The sequence below is a fragment of the Felis catus genome, chromosome A1 (assembly GCF_018350175.1).
Source record: "Felis catus isolate Fca126 chromosome A1, F.catus_Fca126_mat1.0, whole genome shotgun sequence".
Classification (NCBI taxonomy): Eukaryota; Metazoa; Chordata; class Mammalia; order Carnivora; family Felidae; genus Felis; species Felis catus.
In genome coordinates this window covers 105,489,236-105,506,295 of record NC_058368.1, presented here as the reverse complement: position 1 = coordinate 105,506,295, position 17,060 = coordinate 105,489,236, and the positions used below count along the sequence as shown (strand labels likewise).

General features: G+C 35.6%; 1 protein-coding gene across 2 annotated transcripts in view; it reads right to left on the bottom strand.

Annotated features, from left to right (window-relative positions):
• SLC12A2 (solute carrier family 12 member 2) overlaps positions 1-17,060 on the bottom strand; it is a 107,703-nt gene that overhangs the window by 78,102 nt on the left and 12,541 nt on the right. For both annotated transcript variants that reach the window (XM_011283447.3, XM_023254763.2), the window contains exon 2: positions 768-887. In XM_011283447.3, coding sequence (XP_011281749.3) covers positions 768-887 — 120 coding nt within the window. The remainder of the gene's footprint in view (positions 1-767; positions 888-17,060) is intronic.

Sequence of the window (17,060 nt, the reverse complement as noted above, 5' to 3'; positions counted from 1 at the left end):
GACAGAGCTTCCTGTATTTATTTTTACTTTTATTTATTATGCTTACACATAGAACATAGTCTTCTAAAATATGAACATTTAAGAATAGGCAAAGAGCACTACCTGGAGCTTCACATTTACTCTGTTCATTAAAAGTGATGAAAGTACTCCTAGAAGTGGGACTTCTCCTTGACTTCTTTTCTAAATGTCAACACAACTCTTAAGTACCCCCAAAGTCTAAATGGGAGGGCCTTTTAGTTTACCTGTCTACTCTAGTCAGTTCCTTAGTGCCTATGTGAACACAGAAAAACAGAAGCAAATCTGAAACTATGTCACTCAAACCTATCTAGTGAAGTGACCTCAACACTTAAGAAAACAATTTCTCCTTTATTTTGTTCCTCATTAACTTTTATACGTTTCTCTTTGAGAAAATAATGGCATAGCAGAAAAGGAAGCAGGAATCTATCAGCTCTATTGCCCGTTCAGCTTTCTTGATTCTGATGCTTCCAACAATTTCATCATTTCATACTTAATTTCTGACAAATGACCATATGTGAGATTTATAAGAGGTAACAGAATATAATTTAGAGGAAATCAACTATAGTATGATTCCATTAATACATATATCCTGTTTCCTTTACTGAATTTAATACAAGAAAAAGAGGTACATGTTATTAATATGGTCTTCTGTAACAGACAAGCTCTCTTAAGAAATGATAAGAATATTAGGAAGATTTTCTAATAAAAAGAAACGTTGTAACTCTAAAATTAAGTCTATAGGTACGTACTAATACACCCTTGATCCAGCCAAACTTCACAACACCTTTACTTTCCGCAGTATACGTGACCACAGCATCTCTGGTTGGAGTACTTTCTTCCCCATTGGCAAAGCCGTCCTCAAAAGGTTCCTGGTTATAAAAGAAGTGTGAATTATTCATTATTTGAAGTTCACAATCACCTGATAAAGACAAATATCACTAAATACATTTAGTCATGTTTAAGAGGATACAGATTTCCAAGAATCAAGGGAGTCTGCATATTTTACCTAAGAAAAAAAATGTACAGCACGTATTTTACCTTTAAAAAAAAAATGTAGAGCAACAAAGTAGAGGAAAACCTTAATTAATGAGTGTTTAAAAAATTTAAATCTTATCATGACAGTAAACCCATTTTAATCATTTCAAATTTTAATTACACTTTGGTGGTGTCTGGAGAACAAATACTGTTTGCTAAGTATAGGCAATTCAGACTTTGTTTCTCTGGCCACAACTTTACAGTATTTGGTTGGCATCCTTCCTACAAATGAAATTACAACATTAACAATTTAAAACTCCTCATCACCAATGAACAGGTTTCCCCCTATAGTCCGTTATGGCCAGATTCCCAAGATTCATTCCTAACTCCTGCCTTTACGCACTCTTCATCTGCATTCAACCATTTAGTGCTTTTTTTCCATTGTAATTTTTCTCAGATTCAGACATGAAATGGTTTTTATCCTTCATTTCTGATTGTATTATTCTTATATTTTGTTCTCTAGCTTCCCTCTCTCTCTCCCTCTTCCTTTAGTTTTCTTGTTCAGTTCCAATACACCCAAGATAAATGACACATTTCCAAACGAGAAACAACGTTATTAAACAGGTCATGAAGGGTGAAGGGAGGTGTTGGGGCAGGGAAAATGCTTTATGTCTAGAATCATGTCCCTGACACTATCCCCATAATTTTTCTTTACCTGTATGTCAACAGCAGGGAACAAAATACAGCTGTGTTTTTAATCTCATTCTTTAAATGGGGAAAAATCAACTAAATTATCATATAACCCTCAAACTTGTCATCCAGATTTCCTACCATACTTTTTTAAGCCATTTTCAGTGGTTCATACTCTCTAGTGATTTCCTAATACAAATATTTTTCACAGAAATGAGCTATACCAGATGCTGTGTTACCAGAGAGAAAAATCTATGTCATAACCCTAAGTTTCCTTTTTCGCTTGACCAGTATCTATTAGGCAAGTAAACTCATTAAATTCCATTTAATGTATTGTATTTCTTAAGATCAACCTGGATCAGCTCTTACATTCCATATTTAGTTGAATGACTACTAATTCTTAGGTTTTGAAGCCACAGAAGAAACATTGTAGGTTAGATGCAATAATTTCTTTAAATATATTTTTTCAGGGGCACCTGGGTGGCGCAGTCGGTTAAGCATCCGACTTCAGCCAGGTCACGATCTCGCGGTCCGTGAGTTCGAGCCCCGCGTCAGGCTCTGGGCTGATGGCTCAGAGCCTGGAGCCTGTTTCTGATTCTGTGTCTCCCTCTCTCTCTGCCCCTCCCCCGTTCATGCTCTGTCTCTCTCTGTCCCAAAAATAAATAAACGTTGAAAAAAAAATTTTTTTTAAATATATTTTTTCAAATTATTTTACCTAGGCTTTTTAATGACAATAAAAAAACAATCTAATTTTCAACTAATCCTCATTCTCCATTAAAAGACAAGGCAATAACTTCACCTACGTGAAACATACAAAAAACAAGTCCGCCTAAGATCACGAAGAACTTAAACATGAATGTTAGTGTTAACCACAAATCTGTGATAGTTGACAGAGTTCTAAAAACAGAGCCTACGGGACATAAATTATAATAATTGTCCTTATAACTCACAGTTTCATAACTACTATCTTCGGCATCAATGATTACGGTTCTGTACTCTAAGAAGATTGCCCCAAGCGTATGGTATATAGAACCACTCCCATTAACAAAAATTAATTAACTTAATCTGCTATACTTTTTTCACAGATTTATGGAGATATAATTCATATACCACACAACTCACCCAATTAGAGTACACATGTCAATGACTTTTAGAAAATTCACCAAGTTTCACCATTATCACCACAATCACACAATCAATTTTAGAAAATTTTCATCATCTCAAAAAGAAATTCCAAGCCCATCAGCAGTCATTCCCATTTCTCCTTTGCTCCAGCTCCTGGCAATCACTTATCAACTTTCTGTCTGTGTGGATCTCCTATTCTGACATTTCATACAAATGGAATGGAATCATGTGATGTGTGGCCTCTGTCTGTGGCTTCTTTCACCCAGTGTAACCGTTTTCAAGATTCATCCATATGTTGTTTCAGTACTTCACTCTTTTTTATTGCCAAATAATATCCCATTGTATGGATATACCACATTTGTCTATTTGTTCTTCACTTGATGAACATTTGAGCCCATTCCACATTATGGCTGCTATGAAATATGCTCCTGTGAACATGTGTGCACAAGATTTTGTGTGGACATACATTTTCATTGGAATTGAAAACAGAATTTTCAATTCCAGTGGAATTGCTGGCTCTCATTTTTGAAATGACTACTTCTGGGCATTTTTTTTCTTTGGTATCAGACTGCAGAGTGTCACTCCTCATTTCAGTCAGTCCATGTGCCTTTTGTTATTCCCCTTCCTCACTTAGCATCTGGTATAAACAATGTAATCAGTAACCATAACTGTTAGAAACACGTATAGGCAAGAAAAAAAAAGAAATGTGACCAGAGGCCTGTGTGACTCAATCACAAGAGCAACCCACTTTGGCTTTATTTCCACTGTTGAAGGTGTTCTGGACGGTACAACATCGATGATGATCACTCCACACTCAAAAAAAAAAAAAAAAAAAGACTCCTCATAGGCATTGATGACTCAACAGTTCCATTATTCAAATAAAGCCAGAATAAAAATTTCTCCCTGTTAATTCAATTGTAAAGCAGACAGAAGTTCCTTGGCTTTCACTCTAGGGTATGTAGTGCTCTGCCCTTAACTTGTAAATAGAGACGTTAATATATTATATAATCTTCCAAGTATTACAAAAAAAATATAGTTTCTATAATATCCAAAAATACCTCTTCCTTTCCATTTTTATTTAAAACGAACAAGACCTATATATGTCATAAGCTAACTTTTCCAAGGTTAAGTATTAATGTGAGTCTTTTTTTTTTTTTTTTTTTTATGTTTGAGAGAGAGAGAGACAAAGAGCAAGCTAGAGAGCATGAGGAGAGGAGGGGCAAAGAGAGAGGGAGACACAGAATCCCAAGCACGCTCCAGGCTCTGAGCTGTCAGCACACAGCCCCATGTGGGGCTTCAACTCACAAGCCATGAGATCATGACCTGAGCTGAAGTCTGATGCTTAACAGACTAAGCCACCCAGGCGCCCTAATGTGGGTGTCTTTTTAACAATGCAAAAAGCATGCAGGCATCTTAAAATTTTTGCTGTGGGTGTTTATCAGAATTCCACATCAAGTTGAAGATCTAGTGATAACTATGCAAATTTCCACTATACTATGAACAACTGTATTCAAAACATGAAGATTTTCCTGCATGTATGAAAGCAGTATTTTAGAATAAACATGACTCCACATAAAATGAAAGTTATCTTCCTTTCCAGGTCCCAATGCTCTATTTAAAAACCGTTACTAATCTCTAGCATACAATTAAAAAATTATAATCAAGTATTTATTACTTATAGTTCAATCAATACATTTAAATATAATAGAATTGGGTTTACATAGTATTAATTTCCTGCAGTAACACGAAATCAAAGTAGAATACACATATTTTGTTCCTTTAAATAAATTAATTTCAGAAAAAGAATGAAAATGTCAGTGTGGGATTCTGCATACATACAAAAAATTGTTTAAAAACCTTATAATCAGAAAATTTCACATTTACCATTAAGAAATAAAATTATGCTGATAAAAAGCTACATAAATAATATCTTCAACCCAACTAACATTTTCACAGTTATGATCGGTTTGGGTTTTTTACTGTTTTTCACATAATGGATAAAAGGTCAAAAATAAACAACATAATTGAATTTTATGGCTAATACCATATCAAATGAGATGGACCAAGTGGACCAAATTAATTTGGATTTATGTGGGGAAAAATCTTTCAGAAAATATCAATTGTGATTCTGAGTCTACCAAACAGGACTGCTGTTCGGGGTGAGGACAGAATGGGGAAGAGAGGAAGAGACAGGAAAACAATAAAAGACCCAGAGAGTTAGGCCCTCAGTAAGTGGAAGGATTTCGAAATGAAAGAAATAGAGATACTAGTAAATTATGCTAGCCTGAAAAGGGAATGATTAATTCAGCTGGACATGGTCAATTTGAGGAGTCATGAGACAATTAAAGAGTTCTATCAGGCTGTTAAAAAATTCATGACTGGAACTTAGGAGAGGGGCCAGGGATGAAGAGCAAGTGGGCGAAGCTATGGAAACAAAATGAAAAAAGAAACTTACAGAGAGAAAGAGTGAGGAGTTGACCATTTTTCTGAGGACACAGAAAATGCAAAAATGAAAAGGAACTCTGGTCTCCATGGCCATTATTTCTTTGCAGAGTAGAGAAAAAAGCTTTTGCAGTATGGGTAATCTCTTCTCTCCCTTCTCAACTCGATCATTCCTTCTCCTTTAATGATGGTTAACTTTTTACCACACAATGACCACCCCCTCCCACCCCCCCCCCAACAAAACCACCAGTACGTACCATTAACAAATACCCAGCCAAATTTGCTGAAATATTACAGCACATTCCTCAATGACGGCCAACCTGGCTTTACCCCACCACAACACAAAAATAGCTTTAATACATCCCAAGACTTCTCTGCTGCCACATCTAATGCACATCTTTCAGTCACTCTCCATCCAACTTTTTAAATGCATTTCACTGCTGACTACTCTTTCTTGAAACATTTCTTCCAACGCCACACTTTCTCAAAGCATCTTCTACCCAGCAATTAAATATAACACTTGGTCCTAGACTCATCTCCTTTTCTTATTCTGTATTTTCTTTCTATGGTCATTTCACTAAACCCAAGGCTTTAAACACTATCTGTATGTGAAGTAAAAATGATGGCTCCTATTCATTTCCAGATCAGACCTACCCTCTGAATTTCAGGCCAGAGTACACATAATGGTGTGCCACTTGGATATTTTTATTTTCTATTCTAATTCTTATGAAATGAGAAAAAGAAATTGTCAATGTGCTATAAACAGCAACTTTCCTCTGCATGAAAAGAAGGAAACAGTTTCTCTTCTTTGGATTAGGTTCAGTAAACACCTAACTATCAAAAAAAGTATTTGATGAGAAAAATAGCAAGGTCTTAATAATTAAAACCTTAATAGTGTAAATGTATGTTAGATTCCTCAATGGATATCTAAAAAAAATTGTTACAAAGTTTCAGTTTCCAAACCAACACTTAAACATAAATTCACCCATTTAAATTACCTTTTATGTATCAAATGTCATATTTCAATTCTGTTTGATCTAAGACACTACCCATAATCCACTAAGATTAATCATCATTTCTCAGCATAAAAAAAAAGCCACTTATATATGAAGCTACTCTTTCTTCCCTAACAAAACAATTTTCTTCAGAATTTTAAAACAACTTACGGTGAAACCAGATTTGTCTTCAAAACAATGGATAAAAGTCAAGCTTTAGAAAAAAAATACTTGACCACGTTTTCAAAACATTACCACTGAAAACTTTAATACTGCTTTAGACTAGCTCTGTAACCTGGAGTGCAAGGCTGTCCTGTATGTACATCCTTCTCAGGTCCCAAATGTGCACATCATTGCACTTCTCATTGTTAAATGCTTTAGCTCACCTTACATTAAAATGTCATTTATTTCTCTTTCTTTGGATACCCCAGTCACTAAAACCACAGAATTTTCATCTCTAGCATACAATGTAGCATAGATGGTCTTTACAATATACAGGAGAAAGATACTAATACTCATGAAAGATGACCGTGCAGGGATAAGAATGAGTTGGTAAGGTGTTTATCACTGTACAAAGAAACATCAAGACCGTTTCAACACAGCAACCTCTGAATAGTTAAAATACTAATAAAATACATTTCTAGTCACGTTTATTAGAATGGTAATAAATCTAATTTATTTTAATACAAATTCATTCTGATTTTACAATTAAACTGGTAATGACTTGGTAAAAGTGTCTTTGCTCAACAATTTCAGGTCACAACAGGCAAAAGACAATGTTTGCGGTTTTAATTGTATTTTAAAGAACTGAGCAAACTTTAGGCCTAAGGCTGCCACAATACTCTTTTTCCAGGTAGACTCATGGATGCTCAAATATGGGCACTCCTCAAAAAGAGAAATGTTCCCATCCCTTAACTGTATTTAATATATTAAAAAGCCCACCATGGGGCACCTGGGTCAATCAGTGGGCTCAGCATGCAACCATGGCTCAGGTCATGATCTCGCAGTCTGTGGGTTCAAGCCCCACATCGGGCTCTGTGCTGACAACTTGGAGCCTGGCGTCTGCTTTGGATTCTAGGTCTCCCTCTCTCTCTGCCCCTCTCCCAACTCAGACTCTGTCTCTCTCTCTCTCTCTCTCTCTCTCTCTCTCTCAAAAATAAACAAACATTAAAAAAATTTTTTTTAAAGTCCATAGTAACTTCTAGGACACCTGGGTGGTTCAGTCGGTTACGCTTCTGACTTCGGCTCAGGTCATGATCTCACGGTTCGTGGGTTCGAGCCCCATGTCAGGCTCTGTGCTGAAAGCTCTGAGTATGAGTTCGCTTCAGATTCTGTGTCTCCCTCTCTCTCTGTCTCGCCCCCTCTCGCTCTGTCTCTGTCTCTCAAAAATGAATAAACATAAAAAAAAAAAAAGTCCATAGTAACTTCTAATGTTTTTCTGTTATTTGAAGATTCTACATTTGCAGAAAGCTGTTTCTGGGCATAAAACATAATCACATCCTTCTACTCATTCATTAAACAACCATTCATTAATCAATTTTATCACGCATTATTATTAGGTGCTTTCCAGCCCTCCTGGACTTATTTTTACAGCAGAAGTTAGAGATGTAAGGGTAGGTCTTCTGCCTTAAATATGGGTTTTCTTCCACTATACCAAAGCAGCCTCTATTAAATTAAATGCTTAACCCAGTCAAAATAAAGTTGGGTGCCTTTTCAATAGTACCCTATTTCAAGTCACAGCCTCTCTGTAACAGTCAGTTTCTTAATCTGTAAAAGGGAAATGACAATCCCTGCCCACCAGTACCATCCCCCTGGATTCTTGAGGCTCTCTAAATAAAGATCAATTGGTAACAACACAGCCACATAAAGCAGTTGAGGTTTCTAGTTCGTGACTACAAAGCCAGCTGATACAACTTACTTATAATACAGCAACTTAAATTTAAATGCCAGTGCCATGTTAGAAATGTGAGATTATGACTCACTTATGGTTATATATTTCAAAAGAACTTGTGGAAAACTTATTCTTAGGTGCCCTGGCTTTTCAGTGCCTGACCACTTTTCAACAAGAACAAGATTATGCCCTGTCTGAGCAAGGGTGGCAGCCTGCCTAGGATTCTGCATGTTCTAGGTACCTGGTCAAGGATGTTCCTGTGGCACCTGCTGAGCAGCTCAACCTATCACAGTACAGGAAGACCAAAACCCGTGCCAGTGAGCATCACTTAACTGCTTCTGCAACTAGAACTCCTCTTCCTTTTGTCTGCCTATTGCCTCCCTGAAATGCATACTGCATGAGTCGTCATTATGTTCTATGGAGCCACTGTGAGTCTATGTTTCTGTGGAAAGGTCTATTTATTTAGACAAACGCAATTTGCTTCTAGTATTGCCTCCACAACTAGAAAGTGGTTCTTAAACCAATACGCTAACTTACACAGTTAATGTGAGGATCAAACAAGAAAAGGTACTGTTTTACCAAAATGAAACAAAATAAAACCAAAACAAAACCCAAGGCTGATTATTTTATTGAAGATAAAGCTGTGAAGAAAAAAAGAGAATATATTACGACAGAGAATTAGTTTTCAAGAAGACAAAGCTATACACACACACACACACACACACACACACACACACACACACACACACACACACACAATATCTAATCATTTTTTTGCTACCACAAAAGAGGAGTCAAAAATTCACTGACCTCGCCAAATGTAGACTAGGGAACTATAACTATACACTGCTTTCTAGCATTTTGACCTACGAAATAAAATTTGGATCTCAGTCAGAACTGATGTACCTTTTTACAAAGTAAATTGACCTTACCAAATAATCCAAAGTTACAGAAACAACATGAATAGGAGAAGAATGTGGGGGTGGAGGGATGTTGATACACAGCTATGAACTTTAAATGCATTTAACAAGTGCTTATTCAGAAGAAGGTCCTAGGTACAGTAATAGTAACTATTGTAAAGAATACATAAATTTAACAACATACAAAAAATGTTTAGTCCAATTTCAAATTATTCTGGAAGACCACATCATCTAAATGCTAAAAAATGCTAATTATAACCATCAAAAATGTCACAAGTCCAACATCAAGGGAGATCTCATATAAGACTGAAATAAGAATTCCTTTCAAAATTTGTTTTAAATTCTATCCCAAATTAATAAACACACTAAATGAAAAAAACAAGATGGAAAAGCTTAGTTAGCAGTTATCACAAGCTGCCTTAGTGCACTTAGTTCCACGTGTTTCTGACCTACCCCCTTACTATTTTCTATAAGCACATGAACATCTGGAAAACATAACGGAGATAAGAATGATGTCTTCCCAATTACTTGCAAAGAGTTCAATTCTGGATGAGAATTGGTTTGTGAGTTAAAAAATAGTTTGATTTTATATATTTGGGGGTGAGGTGAACCCTGACACTGAATCTAACCCTATCAATTCCAGTCTGTGATATACACCAGAATTCTTCTACTAATATTGCCAGATACGATGAAATATAGCTTTTCCTGCTTTTAATAAGCAAAAGTTTCTTACTAAATGTAGCTGTACATAATCTATGACTTGTTACTCATCACCTTAGGTCAACCAAGAATTCTTAGTATGTGAGACCTTCATAATCTGTCTGGCTTACTTTAATAACAGTCACCATTTACTGAAAACTACTGTGCCAGACATTTCCCTAAGTGTTTACACGTCCTATTTCCCTAAATTGGCACATCTTTGAGAGGTAGGTATTATCTTCACTTAAAAATGAGGAAACAGTCTTTTAAGAGGTTAACACAGCCCAAACTATACAGCTATTAATGTGACAGTGCAGAGAATCTTCTCATTTTTTTTTTTAATGTTTATCTATTATCAAGAAACAGAGAGAGACAGAGCATGAGCATGGGAGGGGCAGAGAGAGGGGGAGACACAGAATCTGAAGCAGGCTCCAGGCTCTGAGTTTTCAGCACAGAGCCCGATGTGGGGCTCAAACTCACATGCCGTGAAATCACTGGCCTGACCCGAAGTCAGATGCTTAAGAGACTGAGCCACCCAGGCACCCTGAGAATCTTCTAAATGGTAGAAGTTCACATACAACAGTGAGCCACTTAAAATATTTTGGGCAAGGGGACAAAAGACAGACAAATCACCCAACTCAGGAAAATGTCCTGCTCAAACTTGGCAATTTCCCAGCTATTTTCACTCTTCAACCTTGTTTCATCTTTCCCTCCTTCCTCTGCTTCCACATCTAAAGAAGCTAAAAGCTTCTGACATTGTCCTCCTAACAAAGACACAAGTTCTACATGGGATGGAACCACAGGGGATTATTTTTAAACCTGTTTGTGCTTTGTAGAAATGCCCCCAGGGTCTACAATGTCTACAAAACTCTTTGCCCTAGAGGATTCTTAAAGACAGCTGCCCTGGACCCCCTATGGAAGAGAAAGAATAGCTACGGTCGGGACATAATCTATCTGGGAAGACATGTCAAATGTTTAAATATAAAATTGTGTACCAATAGAGCTGTAGCTGGTATTTAACTTTGTGTATTTGGAGGCTATCATGGCACAGAAAGTAGGTAAAAAAAAAAAAAAAAAAAAGTCCTATCATTCAGTTTTACGTTACCTAGGATTTTCTATTTTTCACTTAAAAACCCACATCAGGTGCTTCAGCTAGTAACTCCTTTATATCAAATGTTCTAGGTCATACAAGTTTCTTTCATCCATCATATGCTTTACCATTGTAACCTCTTGACTCCTGGATCTACCTACACATCCATGCCTTTCCAGGAAGGTTTGAAAAATAAAATTACCTACCCAGAATTTTTGAGACTTATCATCAATGTTTTGTTACCACCTATAACAAGATTAAAGAAACAGTAAACATTTCCAATTACAGACCACTTTCCTATTTCTGTAAATTTCCTTAGAAGTTATCATACATACTTTTATACACCCTCAAACTCCTATCCTTTAAGTTAGAAAATTACTGAAAGCGTTCTAACTAAAATATTTAATTTGATGTAATATTGCTTTATTGTTGTAATACTGGTTTTAAAGTACTTTCTCAGAGGGGGACATTTTGCTTGCTGTTCCCTCTGCCTGTAACACACTCTGAAGATGACTGGCTCCTTCAAATCTTTTAGGTCGTAGATTAAGTGTGGCTCCTCCGTCCCAGGCTGCCCGACATAGAGTTTCTCCTCACCAGCGCTCCTTTCATTGTTGTCATAGCACAATGGCACTCTGTGATTATCTTTTTATTCACTCAGTATTTGTAATCTATGCATCCACCTCCACTCCTTCATTATGCATTAAAATGGAGCATCCACAAAGGCGCGGACCTTTCCTGTGATTTTTGTCAAAGACATAGTAAATGAATATTGACCCTTTACAGGTCAGGTCTATTTTCCAAACAATGTCATGTAATGGTACAAGTGAAATCTGAAGTGTCTATTCCTGAGTCAGATCCAGGTTCAAATTCTGGCTCTGCTATTCAGTAGCTATGTAAATTCTGGGAAGCTATTTAACCCCTCCGGCCCTCAGGGTCCACATCTGTCAACTGGAGGTAACATTAGCTACTCCATACTGTTTGAGAAGATCAAGTGAAAAAACATGATGATTCACAGAACACAAAAACTCTCATACACTGCTGGCGGTAATATAAATTAATAAACGGCTTTGGAAAATAAATTTGTGCATTATCTTCTCAAACTGAAAACATGCATACCGTTCAACCCAGCAATTCTACTTTAAGGGATAGCCCTACAGATACAAAATATAATATGAAGCAGGACATGTGTATAAAAATGTTCCTATCAACACTGGTTAATAACTGCCAAAAACAATCCGAACACATAACTGCAAAATAAATAAACTGTAACATTTTACGCAGTGGAAGATAAACAGAAATAAAACTGAATGAATTATAAATACACAACCATAACAGTGAGCAAAAGATGACAGATAAAAATATACTGTATGATTCTATTTATATGAAGTTTTAAAGCAGGCAAACTAGACTAATACTTTTCAGGAACACATAAAGCTAACAAAAAGCATTGCATAAAATCAAGACCAACTCCCAAGCAAATAATCACCATTAAGTCAGGACAGTAGGTGGGGGAGGGAGGATTTGAAAGAGGTGCACAGAGAGTGTTTGGGGTACCAGCAATGTTCTGTTTCTTGATCTGGATGATGACTGTACAGATCACCATTTATGCTTTATGTCTTTTTCTTTGCTATATTCCTATATATATATATATACACATATATATATAAATATATATAAATTATATATAAATTATATATATATATATAAATATTTAAATTATATATAAATATATAAATATATATATATTTTCCTATATTCTTGCCTGGCACTAACAAGTAATTACTGAATAGATTTGAGCTATTATTACAAACAACTAATTAGCAATCTATTACTGCAACTTTCCATGCTGTGTGTTTATAACCAGATGTTAAACAAATACATGAAAGTAAATACTACAAAACAGTATTTATCTAGACTCTACCATACAGCTTCTTATAAATTGATATTAGTAGGCATTATATTACCTCTGGAAGGATAAAATTAAAAATAATGACCTTTACATACAAATAGGATCACCATTCTGGTAAAAGACTTATCACCTACCCTACCAGCAACTTAGTGGAATACAGTACAAATAACATGGCTTTGATCATTACGGATCACACTGCTGGAAATGTTTTTGTGACTCACCTGGCACTAAAAATGTGCTTAGTAAACTAGACAGCTTCCTCTCTTCACTATTTCCTTTAGTGAGAAAGGATAATCACTTTACATCAGTTAGGGTTAATATTAGATAGCATGGTCTGAGAAGAGAAGCAAACTTCTGGGCCCAGCTTTATTTAAGCAAATTAAATCAAAGCTAATGACAGGCAAAAGAGTGAATATCTTTTTCAGGACTATTAATAAATAACAATTATTCTTCGTTTATAAGCATATTATTATGGATTTAAATAAACCCCAAATTACATTTAAAGAAAGGTTAAAGTTCACCCAAAAAATGCAATTTAAATACTTAAACTTCTCAATAAGGTATTACTAAAGACACTTTAAAGATAAAAATCTTGCATATAATAGCATCTGTTTTTAGTGTAAACTAAAGCATTAAATTAAATCCTGAAACATAGTAAAATTAGTAACTAAAAATGGATGTGTACATATGTACATTTAGATGCCAAAGTGGCTGGGATTATGCTAACAATTTTTTCATCAAGTACTAGCCAATTATATCATCCCAAAGCTACCAACATTTCCTATCCGTGCTGTCGGTGATTGGTGTATTCAGTGTAATGCTCCCCATACAGACTACTCTCTCAAAACAAAGTATTGTTTTACAGGAATCCAATCTGCTCTGGTTAACAATGGTCTATTAATATCCAGTGGCATTAATGCAAAGCTCAAAACTCAAGTGCCACAGATAAAAGTGGATGGTGTGACCATGTGACTTTACAATGAACCAAGTCAGAACTGCTGATTACAGTCAAAGAATTCAGTCCTCTACCTAGCCCATCATGCTCTTTACTAGCCATTCAAGAATGAGTTACAACACTGTGCATTAAAAATAGCATAATGTATGCATCATTTCAAATCCCACACAACTTGCTAACTCCAACAGTATGAACATAACTCAAACTACCAGAAAACTTATACCTCCCAGTATCAATAACTATGTGATCTTTATCTCACGTTGTTTTTTTTTTAAACTTTATTTATTTGGAGAAAGAGGGAGCATGCATGCATGTGTGAGGGAGGGGCAAAGAGAGTAGCACAGAGAGAATCCCAACCAGGCTCCATGCTGTCAGTGCAGAGCCCAATGTAGGGCTTGATCTCACAAGCCATGAGATCATGACCTGAGTGGGGAAATCAAGACTTGGACACTTATTGGACTAAGCCACTCAGGCTCCCCCAAACTGTTTTATTTTTTAAATAAGAAGAATCAAAAGATGTTAGGGACATAAATACATGACCAGTGGCATCCTAAGTAGGTAAAATATTATAAAAGCAATATAGAGAACCACATGATAGCAAAAACTACAGTCAGAGTATGGCATACACTTGTTGTTTCATGCATTTTTCAAGTCAATATATGGTATTTCTCACTATAAAAAATATCATCTTTCAGATCAAAGGTGGCAAGTCCTTTTTCTCAAGGTCACACAAATAGTTAAGTGGAAGGCCAAGATTTAAATCCCTGACAGCTCAACTACATATGCATGGTGAAGAACCTAAAGCAGATAGAAAAAAAGCAAAAACCAGAAAGGAAATATTCTTTATAGATACAGAGGCACTGGGTGAGATCCCTAAGTTTGATGTCTTTTTTAATGGAGAGCATTCCCCAACTGTGTGTAATTTGAATGGATAGAAGCCTTAGTACTTAGAAGAGAAGATAGTCCAAAGACAAAAGAGAAATTGTAAATTAAGTGGCAATCTCCAGAAAAGAAAACCTGAATGATATCAAGGGTAAGCCCCAAATCTTGGCAAACCACTAAATTGCAGAGGGTAGACTTCCCAGTCCAAAGAGGCAGACTAAAAAATTGGCAGCTGAAAACCTACTGCATAGTGGAATGACAGAAACCAGTTTGCAGTCTAAGCCCAGGCAAGTTAAATACTTCTTGGAACAAAAAAACAACAATCCTTAAAAGAAAATAAAACAACCATCACCACCCAAAGGTGCTACAACATATTATCTGCATGTACAATTTTCACCTCCAAATTAATAAAAAGGAACTATAACTCATACTTAGGAAAAAAACAATCACTAAAAATTAACCCCAAGTAGGCTCAGATGTTGCATTTAGTTGATAAAGACTTTAAAACAGCTATAATAAATATGTTAAAAAACTATAGGTGAATTATCAGTGAGTAACAGAAAGGGAATCTCAACAGAGAAACAGAAGCTGTATTTTCAAAATAAGAAATTCTAGACCTGAAAGTCACAAAAACTGAAATGAAAAATTCACAAAATGGACTCAAAAGCAGAATGGAAATGGCAGCCAGAAGCAGTAAAAAGCATTAACTTACAAAGAGAAGAAACTTAACAAAACCAAAAAGGATACACACAGAAAGAAAACACACCTACACACAAATGTTGAAAGCCAAAAGTAAAGAGAAAATAATATGGTCAATGGCCTTATCAGAAACAATGGCTGCCACAAGACATTGGAAGTACATACTCAAAGAGCTGAAAGAAGAAAACCCTGTCAACCAAGAAGTGTACATCCAGCAAAACTATCTTTCAAACGTGAAGTGAAATAGACATTTTTACATTAAAAAAACAAAAAAATTTGTTATCAGTTGACCTCCTTTACAAGAAGTAGTTAAGGGAGGAAAACAGTATCAGATAGCAACAGAAATCTACAAGAAGAGATGAAAATGAATGGGAATATAGGAGCGTAATATACCATACATCCAACTTTCTTTTCTTCTCTCTTTTTTCAAGTTTTCTTTCTTTTTTTGAGAGACAGACAGAGAGAGCATGAGTAGGGGGAGGAGCAGTGAGAGAGGGAAAGAAAGAATCCCAAGCAGGCTCCAGGCTCAGCTCAGAGCCCGACACAGAGCTTGATCTCAGGACCTGACCTAATATCAAGAGTCAGCCACTTAACTGACTGAACCACCCAGGTGTCCCTCTTTTCTTCTTTTTCTTTTTTTTTTTAAACCATATGGTTGTTGAAAGCAAAAATTACAACACTGTATTGGGGTTTCTAATTTATAACAACCAGAGCACTAAGGAAAAGAGTCTCTGTTAAGGTTCCCAGATTTTAGCTAAAGAAATTCAATATTCTCTCTAAATAGAGCAACCACTAAAATAATAAGGCAAAGTAATATATCACTGGAAAGTCAAAAAAGAATTAAAATGCAATACCAAAAGATATCTGAGTAGTACAAAAGATAATATGAAAAGAGGATTAGAAGAATAAGAAACAAGAAAATAGAAAACAAGTATCCAAAATACCAAGCTTATTACAACCAAATCATGATAAATGTAAATGACTAAGTAAGTCTGTGAAAAGAAAATGCAAAATAGCATGTCTTTATCACAGGGTATATGTAGGAGAACATTATCCAAACATGCACTTAAACAGAAGATTACTGTGGGTAACAGAAAACTTCTATTACTTACTAATGATTATTTAATGCTAGGTGGGAAGAGTCAACTATAAAAGTATAGTTTTTAAAATGCACACAAAAACATAAGAATGTTAAGCTTTCCTTATTTTCCTAATCTTCTATTTTTTCTTCGCATAATGAAATAATAACAAAACATTTTAAATTAAGTAAAAAATGAAACCCTGGAGTAAATTTTTACATTAGTTTTATAAAAAAGGATTAATTTTCAGCTTCTTAAAATTTGATACTCTAGGATGGCTTGAGACTGAAATTTCCCCAAAATGTACATTTCTGGAGTCTCTTTTAAGATTTAAAATACTATTGTAAAAATAAACAAAACAAAACAAAACAAATTTTGTGCCAGCACTGTGCAATGGAGATGCCACAATAACCAACATTCAGGTGCTGTTCTTTGCATCGATTCTAAAGGGCTATTCTAGACTGCTATTTACTGAAAACCTCGTTTCTGCTTTTTATGATTTACTTGCCTTCTGCTTCTATGACATGCTACCTATCTCTGGATCCACCTCTGCCAGTATTCATTTTCCCTTCCAACTTACTTTGGTTCTGGAAACCAGAGCACCATATTTGTGATCACTGTGAATACAGTATAACTATACAGTTTCCAAGTATAGGTGTAGTCAATCGAATCCCTTTTATGTGAAAACCTT